The sequence below is a fragment of the Pelophylax lessonae genome, assembly GCF_965119305.1.
Source record: "Pelophylax lessonae genome assembly, chromosome: 13".
In the NCBI taxonomy this organism is placed as follows: Eukaryota; Metazoa; Chordata; class Amphibia; order Anura; family Ranidae; genus Pelophylax; species Pelophylax lessonae.
The window spans coordinates 111,171,357-111,185,207 of NC_138780.1; the positions used below are offsets into that span (position 1 = coordinate 111,171,357).

Genomic DNA, 13,851 nt, shown 5'->3' on the forward strand with positions numbered 1-13,851 from the left:
ACAAATACAATATATATAATTCCATAACATAATCTAACAAAACAGCTGCTCAGCTCCAAATGCAGGATTATGAAGGAGAGTAATTTATGGTACCGTTTCATCTCATTAGTTAGTATTATATGCACCTTTGAGCTACTGGATGCATAGTTAGGATACAGTACCTCCATAGAGCATAAGTCAACAAATACTCATTTCCAAGAGGGCTGATTATCTTAGGCAGAAGCATTATAAAATATTTAAAAATATTAAGTAATTGTTTTTTTACACAGTTATCATCTATTGCAATTGTTTATTCCTGGTAAAGGTATAAAAGCACAATTCCTGAAGTATTGAACTACAAAATTATGCAAAGTGACCATTGTCATGGATCTTAAAAAGGTGATGGAAAATACAAAATTTAAAGCTGTCACCTTCAAAAAAGGTTAGGGTAAACTATCTAATGGGAACCATTTTTACTAAAAAGATTCAAAGGGCAATTTATCTCATTTTTCAAATGGCTTCAGTTTTATTCTGTCGAGTTTCCAGGACAGGAATTGAAGGAAAATCTAATTGATGGCACAGAAAGCAAACAAAAGAAAAGAAAAGAGAAAAAAAAAATGATAGAGTTTTAAATTGATGGAGTTTTATCATTTCTCTACTCGATCCAAAAATAAAGTAAAATGTCTTGGCTATATGGACATACATACAGTGCTAGGAGTTACAATTTATTATCTTAAACTGACTCTGCGCCACAAGGAAAGTATAATCACGGCCACACAAATCACAGAAGTTTGTCATAGGTGGTAAATGTGCTACTGACAAGGAAATCTAAGCTTAAAGCATTTGTTACCCCAACACTTCTTATTCCCAATATGTTCCTGCTATACCATGTACTAGTATGAGAAAGTATCCTGTTCTCTTTGTATTGCTTCCTTTATGTGAAATCCCTGGTGATCCTGCAGTCACTCTGCTTCCCTTTTAAAAGCTGACCACACTAGCTATGCTGGGAACTTAGTGTACTCTCCTCCAATGATCAGACTTGTCCTGACACCCCCCGCTGTACAGCCATTCACTGGGAAGCTCAGTGTGCTGCTGCTGCTTCTCCTCCCCCCAGCACTTATTCAGCTGCGAACAGAGGGAGTGTGATCACTTATAAAAAAAGGGAAAAATATATTTATAATGTTTTTTTTTATATCTTTACAAAAATGTTTTGCCTTTCATTTCTATTTTGAATGAGTTGTTTTACAAGGGGATGGTTTACAGCCACTTTAATACCAACTATGGTTTCTTTTTTCTTATTTAAATGAAAGATTAACATGCTTCTGAATTTCCAAATGCAAGAAGACAGTCCTTGCCCAGAGGAAATACGGGATGAGCTATATGAGTTTCATGAAGATCTTCTCATGCACTGTGGTAGGTATCATAGGTTATATTTCAAATTTGTTTGAGCAAAATCTGGTGATATAGGGCTCTTTCACACGGGTGATCCGATCAGATCCGCCTGTCAGTTTTTTAGGCAGATCTGTTCGCATCCTCCATGCAGCTCTATGGGGCAGCGGATGTCAGCGGAGACACCTCCACTGACACCTGCTGCCATCCGTATCCGATCCTGTCTGCGAAATCTGGAGGGATGGAAACCCTATTTTTCCATCCGTTCAGGGATCGGATTGGATCGGATGAGAGCGGACAGGCGGTCCGCTCTCATCCGATCCCCCATAGAGAGCAGCGGGAGCTGTGACACCTCCCTCTCCGCACTGCAAGCGGAGACGGAGCTGTCATCCTCCGGCTCAGCAGGATTCGGCGGATCGATCCCCGCTGAGCAGCACGGATCCGCCTACGGAAGCGGACAGTGTGAAAGAGCCCATGAGTAACTTTATACTGCTAAAAAAAACAGTATTTATTATACCATTTCAGACATTTAGAATTTTAGGTTTCCGTCAAGATCATTATAAGCTTAATCTTTTTACCATAGTTTTTTTTTTTTTTCTAGAGGTTTTTTCATAAACACATACAAATAAACAATAAATAGAGGCATGCCCCACTGTTATATATCAATTATAAACTTAGGAAGATCACCGTTTACCAAACAATAAAACTGCTGAGCTGTCGGTGGATTGGCTTCTTTCTAGTGTAATAGTGTAGTAAGATCACCCTTTGTGCATAATACGCAACAGGGTATGAGCAGTCCTAGGAACAAAGTCATTCAAAATACCTAATAGTCCCACTTCTGGGGTTTTTAGCGTAGTTTAACAGAAATCCAAGAAATATTGGTGGAGATTTACTGAAACTGGAATATGAACAATCTGGCATAGCTCTGTATAGAAACCAATCCAGGATTTATTGCCAAAGCTTAATTGAAAAGCTAAAGTTAGAAGCTGATTGGCTACCATGCACAGCTGAACCAGATTCTGAGTGCTCCGGTTTTAGTAAAATTCCCCCTATAGTCTCATTATTAGTGAAGAGTATTTATTTTGCGTTAGATGTCCTGTTTATGTTTATTAAAGCACCTGGTACTAGTTTATTCAGTTACTTTGCATACTAATATTTCTTGTTATAGGTATTCCTCTTGAGGAAGAAGAAGAGCAGGAGGAAGAGACATCGTGGACAGGTCGCCTTCGAACTCTAGTATATAAGATCAAGGGCCGGCCAAAGGCAGAAGAGCAGGATCCTGCTGAGGAGGAGGAGAAGTCTCCTAGTAAGTAACTTGTGTAACACTCTTGTGCAGGTTTAAATATCGATCACTGTAGTCATAACTGTTACATATGGAGATAGTAAGAATGGAGAAAGTGGTGCTGGCAAAAGGCTATTACATTATAGGAAAGCAGGTGTTGTTGTTAAAGCCCACTAACATAAAATGTCTTGGTGGTTTAGAAAATTGGCAATGAGTAGCTGGAATCTGTGGGTTTGGAAGACATATGACACTTGGGGTTAATCCTTTACAATCTCTGTTAATATCCAAAGGTAAACTAACATAAAAATCATAGTGGCTTTTTAGGGTATCAGTAAGCCTTCCCAAACAAGCCCTCTCACAGATCGTGATTCAGAGTCAGCTTCCAGTGCTAATTTTAAGCTCGTCCTAGGGCATCTGATTTCAATAACGCTAGACATTCAGTGTGAAAAAATAACCTCATGTTTATAGCTGAGGGGATGATACCACCTGTTGGTACCCCTAAAGCTTCTGCAGAAGTGGATGACTCGGATGCCTTGTGCTCCTTATATATGTTTAACTTCGTAATTCAAATGCTCACAAATATGTTTTTTAACTGTAGGGTATGGTATTGCTATTGGATATTAGCACTGAAGACATTTCTGTAGGTGGCCATAAATCTTTGCTAAAATAGATGCCAACTTTTCAGTATGATAAGCATGTCTATAAATGATCTTCTGTCCATCTCCCCACACTTCCCGCCCAGACAGCTTTCTCTGAACTTTTCACCTGCAATGCCCCTTAGGTATGTTACAGTGATATTATTAACCTTTTAATTTGACAGCTGATTGGGCTGACAGAATAGATAGGCACCAGTTTCAGAAGTTTATACATGGAACTTGCTGATAGTTCGGTAAAATTCAATGAAGTGTTTTTTTTTTAAATTAAATGTTCAATTAGAATAAATACAACAGGACTAAAATAAAACACACACCAGTCCACAGTGGCCGATTCAGTACTATTGTGAAGCCAAAGGACAGGAAGATCATTTATTACACTCAAAATTTTTGAACTTGTATTCGAACAGCATTTTTAGCAGGTGTTTGCTTTTGCTTTTTCATATACTGTATGTAGTTAGGGTCTGTCTGTACTCCCCACTGCAGGTGGAGCTCGACCAATGCAGCAATGTAGAAGGGGAAGGAAGTTGTGAGGAGATGGGTTCCTCTATGACTTCCGGCAGTCACAAGGAGATATCTGTCCGATTGGATGCTGGTACCCCATGTGACCCCAGCAGCCATCTTGGGTCAATGCAGACTCTATTTAAGACTCCGGCTCCCGGGTTTGGTACACTTTCTGTAAGTGGCTAGCTTAGGGACAGGTTCCCTGTCTGGCTGAGACAGTGCTTAGCGGTATGGAAAGGTTCCAGAGAAGTAGGGACAGTGCAGGGACTACATCTACCTTCACAAAGCCTCCCTTTTAGATATGAACCAGCCAGGCTGCATTCTGGTTATTGTTGCAGATGCTGTCTGTATCTTCAAGTCTCCATGGTTCGTTAATGACTACAGATGGGTGTACCTACCTTCCGGGCCTAAATTTGAAGTTGTGTCAAACCTTTCTACAATATAACAATGATATTTCAGTGCCACAAAAAAATTGAAATCAGCAGCATGCAAACAGTGTGTATATACTAACACTAACAGTGAACAATCAATAGGAGTTTGCAGTGCTGTATATTCAATAATATTGAATGATAAAGTGCAGTTGACCATATCACAAAGCTAAGTGTGACATGAACAAGTAATATATCAAAATATTTATCTAAAACATATAGAAGTCTGAATATCAAAATTCAAGTGAAAATAAGCTATGATAGTTCCTGGTGCTCAATGATAACTCCAGTGTGTCACCACGGTGATATCCTGTGCCAGGTGGAGAATAGTGATGGATGAACATGGGATGGGGCGGTTTGCGAACGCGAACCGCAAACTTTCTCAAATGTTCGCGAACCGCAAGTTCGTGGCGGACCCCATTCACTTTAATGGCAGGCGAAAATTAAAAACCTCCAGGTCATATTTGCAGCCACAAAATACTTACTAGCTGTGCACACATAGTCCCACAACATGGACACTGACATACCAGAAGTATTGCTATTGGAAAAGTTGCCATTACATTTTTTTTTTTTCAGCCAAAAAATGTATTTATTTTTTTTGCTAAATCAGCCACTGATAGCAGACGGTAAATACATGTCAAATACATATAGGTTCCATTCACACGTCTGTAAAATGGGTCTGCATCCATTCCACAATTTAGCAGAACGTTTACAGACCCATTGATTTTCAACGCCAGTCTAAAAAATTAGTCATTCACAGCATAAAGAAGTAAGTGTCGGCCAGTACAGGCCCCAAAAATTAGCTAACAGGCGTTCACCTGACAGCAAAGAACTTTGTATTCTGTGGCTGGAGGTACATTAGGCATACACAGGATACAGAAGTAAGTGTCGGCCAGTACAGGCCCCAAAAATTAGCCCACAGGCGTTCACCTGACAGCAAAGAACTTTGTATTCTTTGGCTGGAGGTTGCTGTGTGGAGCAGGGAAAGACTGTATAGTGACACAAGTCGCTAGCTAATAGGTCCACAAAAGTCTTTTGTCAGTGTAGGGAGAGGTTGCTGTGTGGAGCTGGAACAGACTGTAGCAATTAGGCATTCAACAGAAATTAAAGACCTTTTATGCCGCTGTATTTACCTAAGACAGGGACCATGAATTGTCATGGGTGGTGGCGGATATTTGTGGCCTGTCATAAGGAATTTGAATCAAACATGGTCTACTGGTCACATGTGTTGAATTCCTCTGAGATCCGTGCCTCATTTATTTTTAGAAATGTGAGGTAGTCAACACTGTCATCAGCTAGGCAAGTGAGCTTATCGGTCACGATCCCCCCTGCTGCGCTGAAAGTCCTTTCGGACAGGACACTGGACGAGGGGCAAGCCAACAGTTCCATTGCAAATTGTGCAAGCTCCGGCCAGAGGTCAAGCCTGCCCACCCAGTAGTCCAGGGGTTCATCACTTCTCAGAGCATCCACATCGGCCGTTAACCCGATGTAGTCGGACACCTGTCGGTCTATGCGTTCCCTGATGCTGGAGCCTTTGCAGTCAACGCATAAGTCGCGGTAAGCCCAACACTCACCCAGGGACGATCCGCTGGACAGATGGAAAATAGGGTTTCAATCCGTCCAGATTTTACGAATCGGATCGGATGTCAGCGGACATGTCTCCGCTGACATCTGATGCCCCATAGACATGCACGGGGGGGGACCGTTCAGATCCGCCCAAAAAAACTGACAGGCAGATCTGAATGGTCTGCCTGTGTGAAAGGGGTCTAAGAAGGCACCTGGACTCCCATCACTGAGCCCAGTGGGAGCAACGCCGTCAGAACCCACAAAGCCACACTCCAGGCTCTCACCGTCCAGCCTCTTCTCCTTCTCCTCTCTCCTCACAATTGTCCTCCACTCCACCTTCCATCATGCTGTCCTCAAGTTTTTCTAGAAAAAGGCAGGCTTCCGTGGCCCAAATGTTCGAGCATAAAAAAATTATGACGCCGGATAACCCTCTTGCCCAACGGTTGACCGCTGGCTTGTCGGAAATGATAGCCCGCCAACTACTGCCATATAAACTGGTGGACTCGGAGGCCTTTCGAAAATTTGTGACCATTGGAACACCACTATTGAAGGTCCCAGGAAGGAAATATTTCTCGCAGAAGAGCATCCCAGAGCTATTTGGCCATGTTCAGCGGAAGTGAATGTATCTCTGGCACACAGTGTCGGTGCCAAGATACATCTGACCACAGACACGTGGTCTAGCAAACACGGGCAGGAAAGGTATATAACTTTTACTGCCCACTGGGTGAACCTCCTGACGGCCGTCAAGCATGTAACCCGTGGCACCCGTGTAGATTTGGTTTTACCGCCACGGATTGCATGCAGGCCTGTCTCTTCTTCTCCTCCTCCTACTCCATCCTCCCTCTCCTCCTCGGCTGACTCCTCCTTTTCCGCTGCTACCGTCTCTTCCGCTGCGCCACCCAAGATCCCCAGAACCTATTCGGCATGCCAGGTGAGAATTTGCCATGCTGTACTGCGTCTGTTGTCACAAAGGGGGATAACTGCGCTAAACTCCTAAAGGTAAGCAGCAACTTAAAGTGCGACAAACAACTAACACAAAGGTAAATAAATAAGTTGTGCTAAAAATTAATAATATTTAGCTCAAAAATATTATACAAATTATGAATAAAGTGATGGTGATAAACCATACACGGAGCTGTATGAACCACCAATAACAATGTTCAAATGTTCATTGAAAAGGTGAATTTCAAAAAATCTGAAGTCTGTGTATAATCCAAAGTGAAACTGGTGAAGCCACTAGATGTACAAACTTCTTACCAAATGTAGGTAAATAATTTGCCCAAATCTCAGAGTATCAATTCTGGTCGAACGGCTTCTAAATGACTCCTCAGATTTCCATGATGTCTCAGTAGTCAAATGCCAAGTGCATGTAAAAAATAATAATAGATTCCATAGCATAATACTGTATCATCCAGTGATTAACAAGACCAATTGTGATCAATAGTAGTATAAATCACCCGAAGTGTATACCACCAACGATGCTAGCTGCTTACCAGACATGCATTAGGTCAAAGTGGATAGTGAAACCATCACCCTTAGATCCAATCTGCTTACCAAAAAGAAGAGATAGACTAGCCAAAAGCCAGTAAATGAGCAACCTCATGTAGCCCAATAGTATTCAAAAGGGACCACCACCAACACCACAGCCGCTTACCAGACAAAGATGTAAAGAAAGGCAATATCTGTCTGCTGGGGATGTCCTCAAAGTAACAAAGCCAAGATGACTCAGCAGGGTTCTCCAAAAATGTCCAATGGCAAGATTATGAAAAGAAAACAGAGTCTGAGGACGGGCGGAGGAGTCGACCGGCCGGCGGCTCATTTAAACCCACGCTCTTTTCACCTTGATATTTGTAAGTTGCTCTCTTTTATTTGCTATTAAAATCTATGGTTTTACACTATGCAGCGCTCTGTTTTCTTTTCATAATCTTGCCATTGGACATTTTTGGAGAACCCTGCTGAGTCATCTTGGCTCCATTGTCACTGTGTGTTTTGGAGGGGACTGTGCGCAAGCCTCCTACCGACAGACTATGGGCCAGAAGATACTGGAGACCTAGGGACATTGCCTTTTATTTCATTTTATGTTCCCTTTATTCATCTTCTGAACAGCTGAAGCTGGCATGACTCATGGCATTGAGTTAATGTAATGTAATGCTCCAGCCCTTCACCCCCCACCCCCCCCCCCTCCTGTTCATGTGTCTAATTGTGTGTTTTCATGACACAGACAATGGTCTGGGCTGGAGACATCTCTCCGCAGGGGGTGTGCATTAGGTTATCTGTAGCCTGTTTCAATGTACAAATGTTCAGTTCTCATTGGTTGGTCCTTGTCCCCTTCCCCCCCTGTGCAAGGCTAAGGGGAGTGCCCCTTAGCTCTGTGTAAAACTGTATGTCTTGGAATATAATAAACAGTTTTAAGCTCTGCATGGTTAACCCTCAACACCTGTGTGGATTGTCTCATGATTGAGGGGTTACGGGCTGGGTATGGCTTCTCCGCAGGCTGTGGGTGCGTTTGGAGGACAGGAGACACAGGTCCGGCGGATGTGCCCACCTGGGGTGCTAAGATCCGTTACACATCTAGGTAAGATCACTGAAAATCCAGCAACATACCAGTACGTTGCTGGTCCTTGTTGGGCATATATTGTCATGTTCTTTTTTTTTTCATGCAACCTGTAGGCTGAACAAAAAAAGAGAACCTACCAGATTCCTCCATTCACATTGATCGATGTGGATAAAGAAATCTCTGCCAGAAAGTGTGTGGTATGCCCACCATTAGACCTCCCAGCATCCACCCAGTTCTAATGATGGGCATACATGCAATGTTTTTTTTTTTTCCTTCAGCCCATGGGCTACCAGGCTAAAGGAAAAAAAAAGAAAATAGCAGATTCCTCCATTCACATCGATCGATGTGGCTGAAGACATCTCTGCCAAGAAAAGTGTTAAAAAATATATGGCGAAGCATAGAGCGCTGTAATTTCTAAGCCTTTGTTTCTAATTCTTTGGGACTCGTTAAGGACTGGAATAGTACCACTGGATTGGCGTAGGGCCAATGTGGTGCCTATATTTAAAAAGGGATTAAAATCTTTGCCAAGTAACTATAGACCTGTTAGTTTAACTTCTATAGTCGGGAAGATGTTAGAGAGTTTAATAAAAGACCACATAGATGAGTTCTTGCTGGAAAATAAAATATTTTAAGCAACAGACAGCATGGATTCATGAAAGACAGATGTTGTCAAACAAACCTGATTTCTTTTTATGAGGAGGTAAGTAAAACCTTGGACAGAGGGGTGGCTGTGGACGTAGTATACTTGGATTTTGCAAAAGCGTTCGACACAGTTCCCCACACACGGCTAATGTGTAAGGTAAAGTCTACTGGCTTGGAAAGATCGGTTTGTAATTGGATAGAAAATTGGCTCAAAGATAGAATTCAGAGAGTAGTGGGTAATGATTATTACTCTGAATGGTCTAAGGTTATCAGTGGCGTACCCCAAGGTTCAGTGTTGTGACCCTTACTTTTTATTATCTTTATAAATGATATAGGGTCTGGGATTAAAAGTAGCATTTCAGTCTTTGCAGATGACACCAAGCTTTACAGTGGAATAACTTCTTTACAGGATGTCTCCAACTTACATGCTGACCTCAATGCAACAATGTGGCAAATGAGGTTTAATGTTGATAAATGTAAAGTTATGCACTTGGGGGCTAAGAATACTGTATGCATGCATCATACATACTAGGTGGAGTAGAACTGGCGGAATCCATAGCAGAGAAGGATCTGGGTGTTCTGGTAGATCATAAGCTTAATAATAGCAGGCAATGCCAAGCTGCTGTTTCCAAAGCAAGCAAAGTCCTTCCTTTTATTAACACAGGCATGGACTCCAGAGAGAGAGATATCAGTTTGCCCCTGTACAGATCATTAGTAAGACCTCATCTTGAATATGCAGTTCAGTTTTGGGCACCTGTTCTTAAAAAGGATATCGGGGAACTGGAGAAAGTGCAGAGAAGGGCAACCAAACTGATAAGAGGCATGGAGGACCTCAGCTATGAGAAAAGATTAGAGGAACTGAATTTATTCTCTCTTGAGAAGAGGAGATTAAGGGGGTATATGATCAACATGTATAAATACATAAGGGGTCCATATAGTGAACTTGGTGTTGAGTTGTTGACTTTAAGGTCAACACAGAGAACAAGGGGGCACTCTTTACATCTAGAGGAAAACAGATTTCGTCTACAAATACGGAAAGGTTTCTTCACCGTAAGAGCTGTGAAAATATGGAATAGACTCCCTCCAGAGGTGGTTCTGGCTAGCTCACTAGTTTGCTTTAAAAAAGGCCTGGATTCTTTCCTAGGTGTACATAATATAAATGGCTACTAAAAATTTTTTTAGGTAAAGTTGATCCAGGGAATATCCGATTGCCTCTCGGGGGATCAGGAAGGAATTTTTTGCCCTGCTGTAGCAAATTGGATCATGCTTTGCTGGGGTTTATTTTTGCCTTCCTCTTGATCAACAGCGGGTTACAGGATTGTGTATATGGGATTGTATGGTTGGGTTTTCAATATTGTTTTTTTTTTTTTTTTGTTGAACCGGATGGACTTGTGTCTTTTTTCAACCTGACTAACTATGTAACTATATAGGGGAGATCCTCCCTCTGTGTCCACCCCATTCCCTATGCTTCGCCATGTATGCTCTTTTTTTTAACTGTGGTGGTAAAATCACCTCCTACAGCGCTGCAACCATTGATTTACATATATGTTGAGAGCAAACGCTGTTGCTGTCAGAATAAACAAATCAGTGTGCCAGCTGATGGGCTTACCTGCAAAGCAAAGAATAGTTAAAAATAAAACACAGTAACAATAAAACATTACATTATTATAGTATACAGTACAGTAGAATGGTGGTATCTGAAAAGCAAAATATGGTTAACGTGAAAAACAGTAACAATAAAACATTACAGTATAACAATATATTATAAAGTTCACTAAAAGTAGAAAGTGTAGAAAAGCAGAGTAAGAGCAGAAAATTAACTTAATAAAACGACAACTATTTTTTTAAATGTATTTAGTTATTTTTTAATTTTTTTGTTGTAACTTTTTTTACACTTTTTGTAACTTTAAGATGTTCCAGGTTAGGGTCTCTCAAAATGTGATCGCCATCTAACATCTTTCGAGACCCTGTGTAAAAGCGTGCCTTACACTGTGCCATGCTGTACTCTATACTAATACTCTACTAGTGTGTGGTAGTGACGGAAACAGTCCCTGATGCAGAGACCAGGTTGGCCAGGACAATGTGTGACCAGGATGTGCTGTGTAAATAATGCAGGGTTTAGGGGTGCACTATACACAGTGTGCAACTTCAACCCCAAACCCCCTACCCCCCCACCACAAAGCTTCTTCACATCTCTACTCTCTCCTACCTGGCCCAGCTCTAGTACCTTCTTGTTTAAACAGTTCTAGTACCAGTTTATTGGGCTGTAGTACCTCCTTGTGTAAGCAGGTCTAGTACCTCCCTGTGTAGGAGGCTATAGTACCAGTGTAGGCAGAGTAAAGAGAAGGCGCCATTTAGTGAAGCAGTAATAACAAATTTATTAAGCTCCTATCAAAACTTACATAAAAGTGGAGCGTCATGACCCGGCGTCCCTCCTAATTCACCCTGTACCCATTGTGGAAGCTGCCAGCAGCCTATTCCACTGCCCATTCCTCGTTTATGGTCGCAAACCGCCCATTCCACCTCCCATTCCTCGTCTACGGCCGCACGGTCCTTCTGTGAGGTATGCGGTTAGCTGCAGCCACACTCTGATTCAGCCCCTGGATTGGTTTAGGCTGCTGGCAGCTTCCACAACGGATACAAGATGAATTAGGAGGGACGCCGGGTCATGAAGCTCCACTTTTTGCTTTTATGTAAGTCTTGATATGAGCTTAATAAATTTGTTATTACTGCTTCACTGAGTGGCGCCTTCTCTTTACATGTGGGATCTCGCTTCGGCCCTGTAAGGCCTGCCCTTGATAATAACACTAACACTGTGCTTTTGGAACATTCACCATCAGTCTGGTTAACATCTCACCTATCAAAACTGTCTGGAACAAAGGACCCACGGATGCTCAAGTTTCGGTCTGGAGGAGTTTGACTTGCCTGCACAGAATTTTGACCTCAACCCGAAAAAGGTAAACTGAAGAGGTTAACTGAACTGTATTATCCAGTCTTACTAATGATTTGTACAGGGGCAAAATGATATATCTCTCTCTGCGCTCCATACCTCTCTTAATACAAGCAAGAATTTTGCTCGCTTTGGAAAGCGCAGCTTGGCATTGCATGCTAATATTAAGCTTACTTTAATATATCAAAACACCCAGATCCTTCTCCACCATTGATTACCCCAGTTGTACTCCCCCTAGTATGTATGATGCATGCATAATATTTCTCACCCCCATTGCATAGCTTGGTGTCATCTGCAAAGACTGGAATGGTACTTTTATCCCAGACCCTATATCATTTATAAATCTTTAAAAAAAAAGTAACTGCCCCAACACTAAACCTTGGGGTATAACACTAATTACTTTAAACCATTCAGTAAGAATCATTAACAACTACTCTCTGAAACTGGTAGTTTAGCCAGTTTTCTATTCATTTACAAACTGATTTTTCCAAGCCTGTGGACTTTGCCTTAAACATTAGCAGTGTGTGGTGAACTGTGTCAAACACTTTTGCAAAATCCAAGTATATTACGCCTACAGCCACACTCCTTTGTCTAAGGTTTTCCTTACCTCCTCATAAAATGAATAATAAAGATTTGTCTAACAACTTCTGTCTCTCATGAATCCATGCTTTGTGTTACCTAAAATATTTTTTTCCAGCAAGAACTCATCTATGTGGTCTTTTATTAAATTCTCCAGTATCTTCCTGACTATAGACATTAAACTAACAGATCTATAATAACTCATCAGTCTAGGATATTGAATGCACAAAGTAAAGAATTTGATCCCTTTTTATATATAATTTATTATATAGGCACCACATTGGCTTTAGGCCAATCCAGTGGTTCTACTCCAGTCATTAAAGAGTCCCTAAATATTAGAAACAATGGCTTTGAAATGACCAAGCTCAATTCTATTAGGATCCATAGGTATTATTCTCCTTTCTGTCTAAATATTTCCGGACCATATTCGTTTTGAGCCATTGTGGATCATTTAGGGCTGTGCCAATACCATCCCGGTTTTGGACATAAGCTCCCTTATGCTCCTTTGTATACACTGAGCTGAAGGTATTTAATACATTTTCCTTCTCTTTGTCCCCAGTCACCCACTCGAGATTATTTTGTAAAGGGCCTGACTTGTTTTTACTATTAATATATTTAAAGAAATTTTGGGGATTTGTCCTACTATTTTTTGCAATCTGTCGTTCATTTTGAATTTTTGTGGCCTTGATTAACTTTTTACATATTCTGTTGTATTCTTTGTAACATTTAAACAATGATAGCGTTCCTTCATTTTTTAATAGTTTTTCTTTTCTTATTATTTATAGCTTTTATAACTTTGGCCGTGAGCCACATAGGTTTAGCCTTTTATACTTATTGGCAATTGGAACATACTTTGCAGTGAGTTCACACACAGTCTTTTTGAAGAATTTCCATTTCTGTTCTGTGTTCATCAATGCCAATATTCCCTCCCAGTCTAAGTCTTGGAGAGCAGTCCTCATTTGCTCTCTTAATGTTATATGTTTTTATATTTCCAGTATGTGCTTGTTGCTTACATTCAATGAATTAATGTTATTGTCAGTTGTTTTTCAAAAATCTTTAGCTCTTTGGTTTGCCTGTTCTTCACATCCTTATTACTGAAAATAGGTTGATAACTGTACAGTTCTGCAATTCATTAATTGGTAAATGCTACAATTGTTTTTTACTTCGATGTAGCACTACCCCCATAGGAGCCACTGGATAGGATGGGTCCTCAATCTTCTCAAGAACCTCAGCCCCTCTAACACATCAGGTTAAGTGTACAAACTAGGGATGGACCGATTATCGGCACCACCGATTTATTGGGTGCTGATATGCACTTTCCC

The 13,851-nt window shown here is 41.2% G+C and overlaps 1 protein-coding gene across 7 annotated transcripts in view; it reads left to right on the forward strand.

Annotated features, from left to right (window-relative positions):
* Positions 1 to 13,851, forward strand: part of LOC309569543 (ryanodine receptor 3) — a 1,308,933-nt gene that overhangs the window by 635,975 nt on the left and 659,107 nt on the right. For all 7 annotated transcript variants that reach the window (XM_082275412.1, XM_082275411.1, XM_082275414.1 and 4 more), the window contains 2 exons: positions 1,290 to 1,392; positions 2,537 to 2,674. In XM_082275412.1, the coding sequence (XP_082131538.1) occupies positions 1,290 to 1,392; positions 2,537 to 2,674 (241 nt within the window). The remainder of the gene's footprint in view (positions 1 to 1,289; positions 1,393 to 2,536; positions 2,675 to 13,851) is intronic.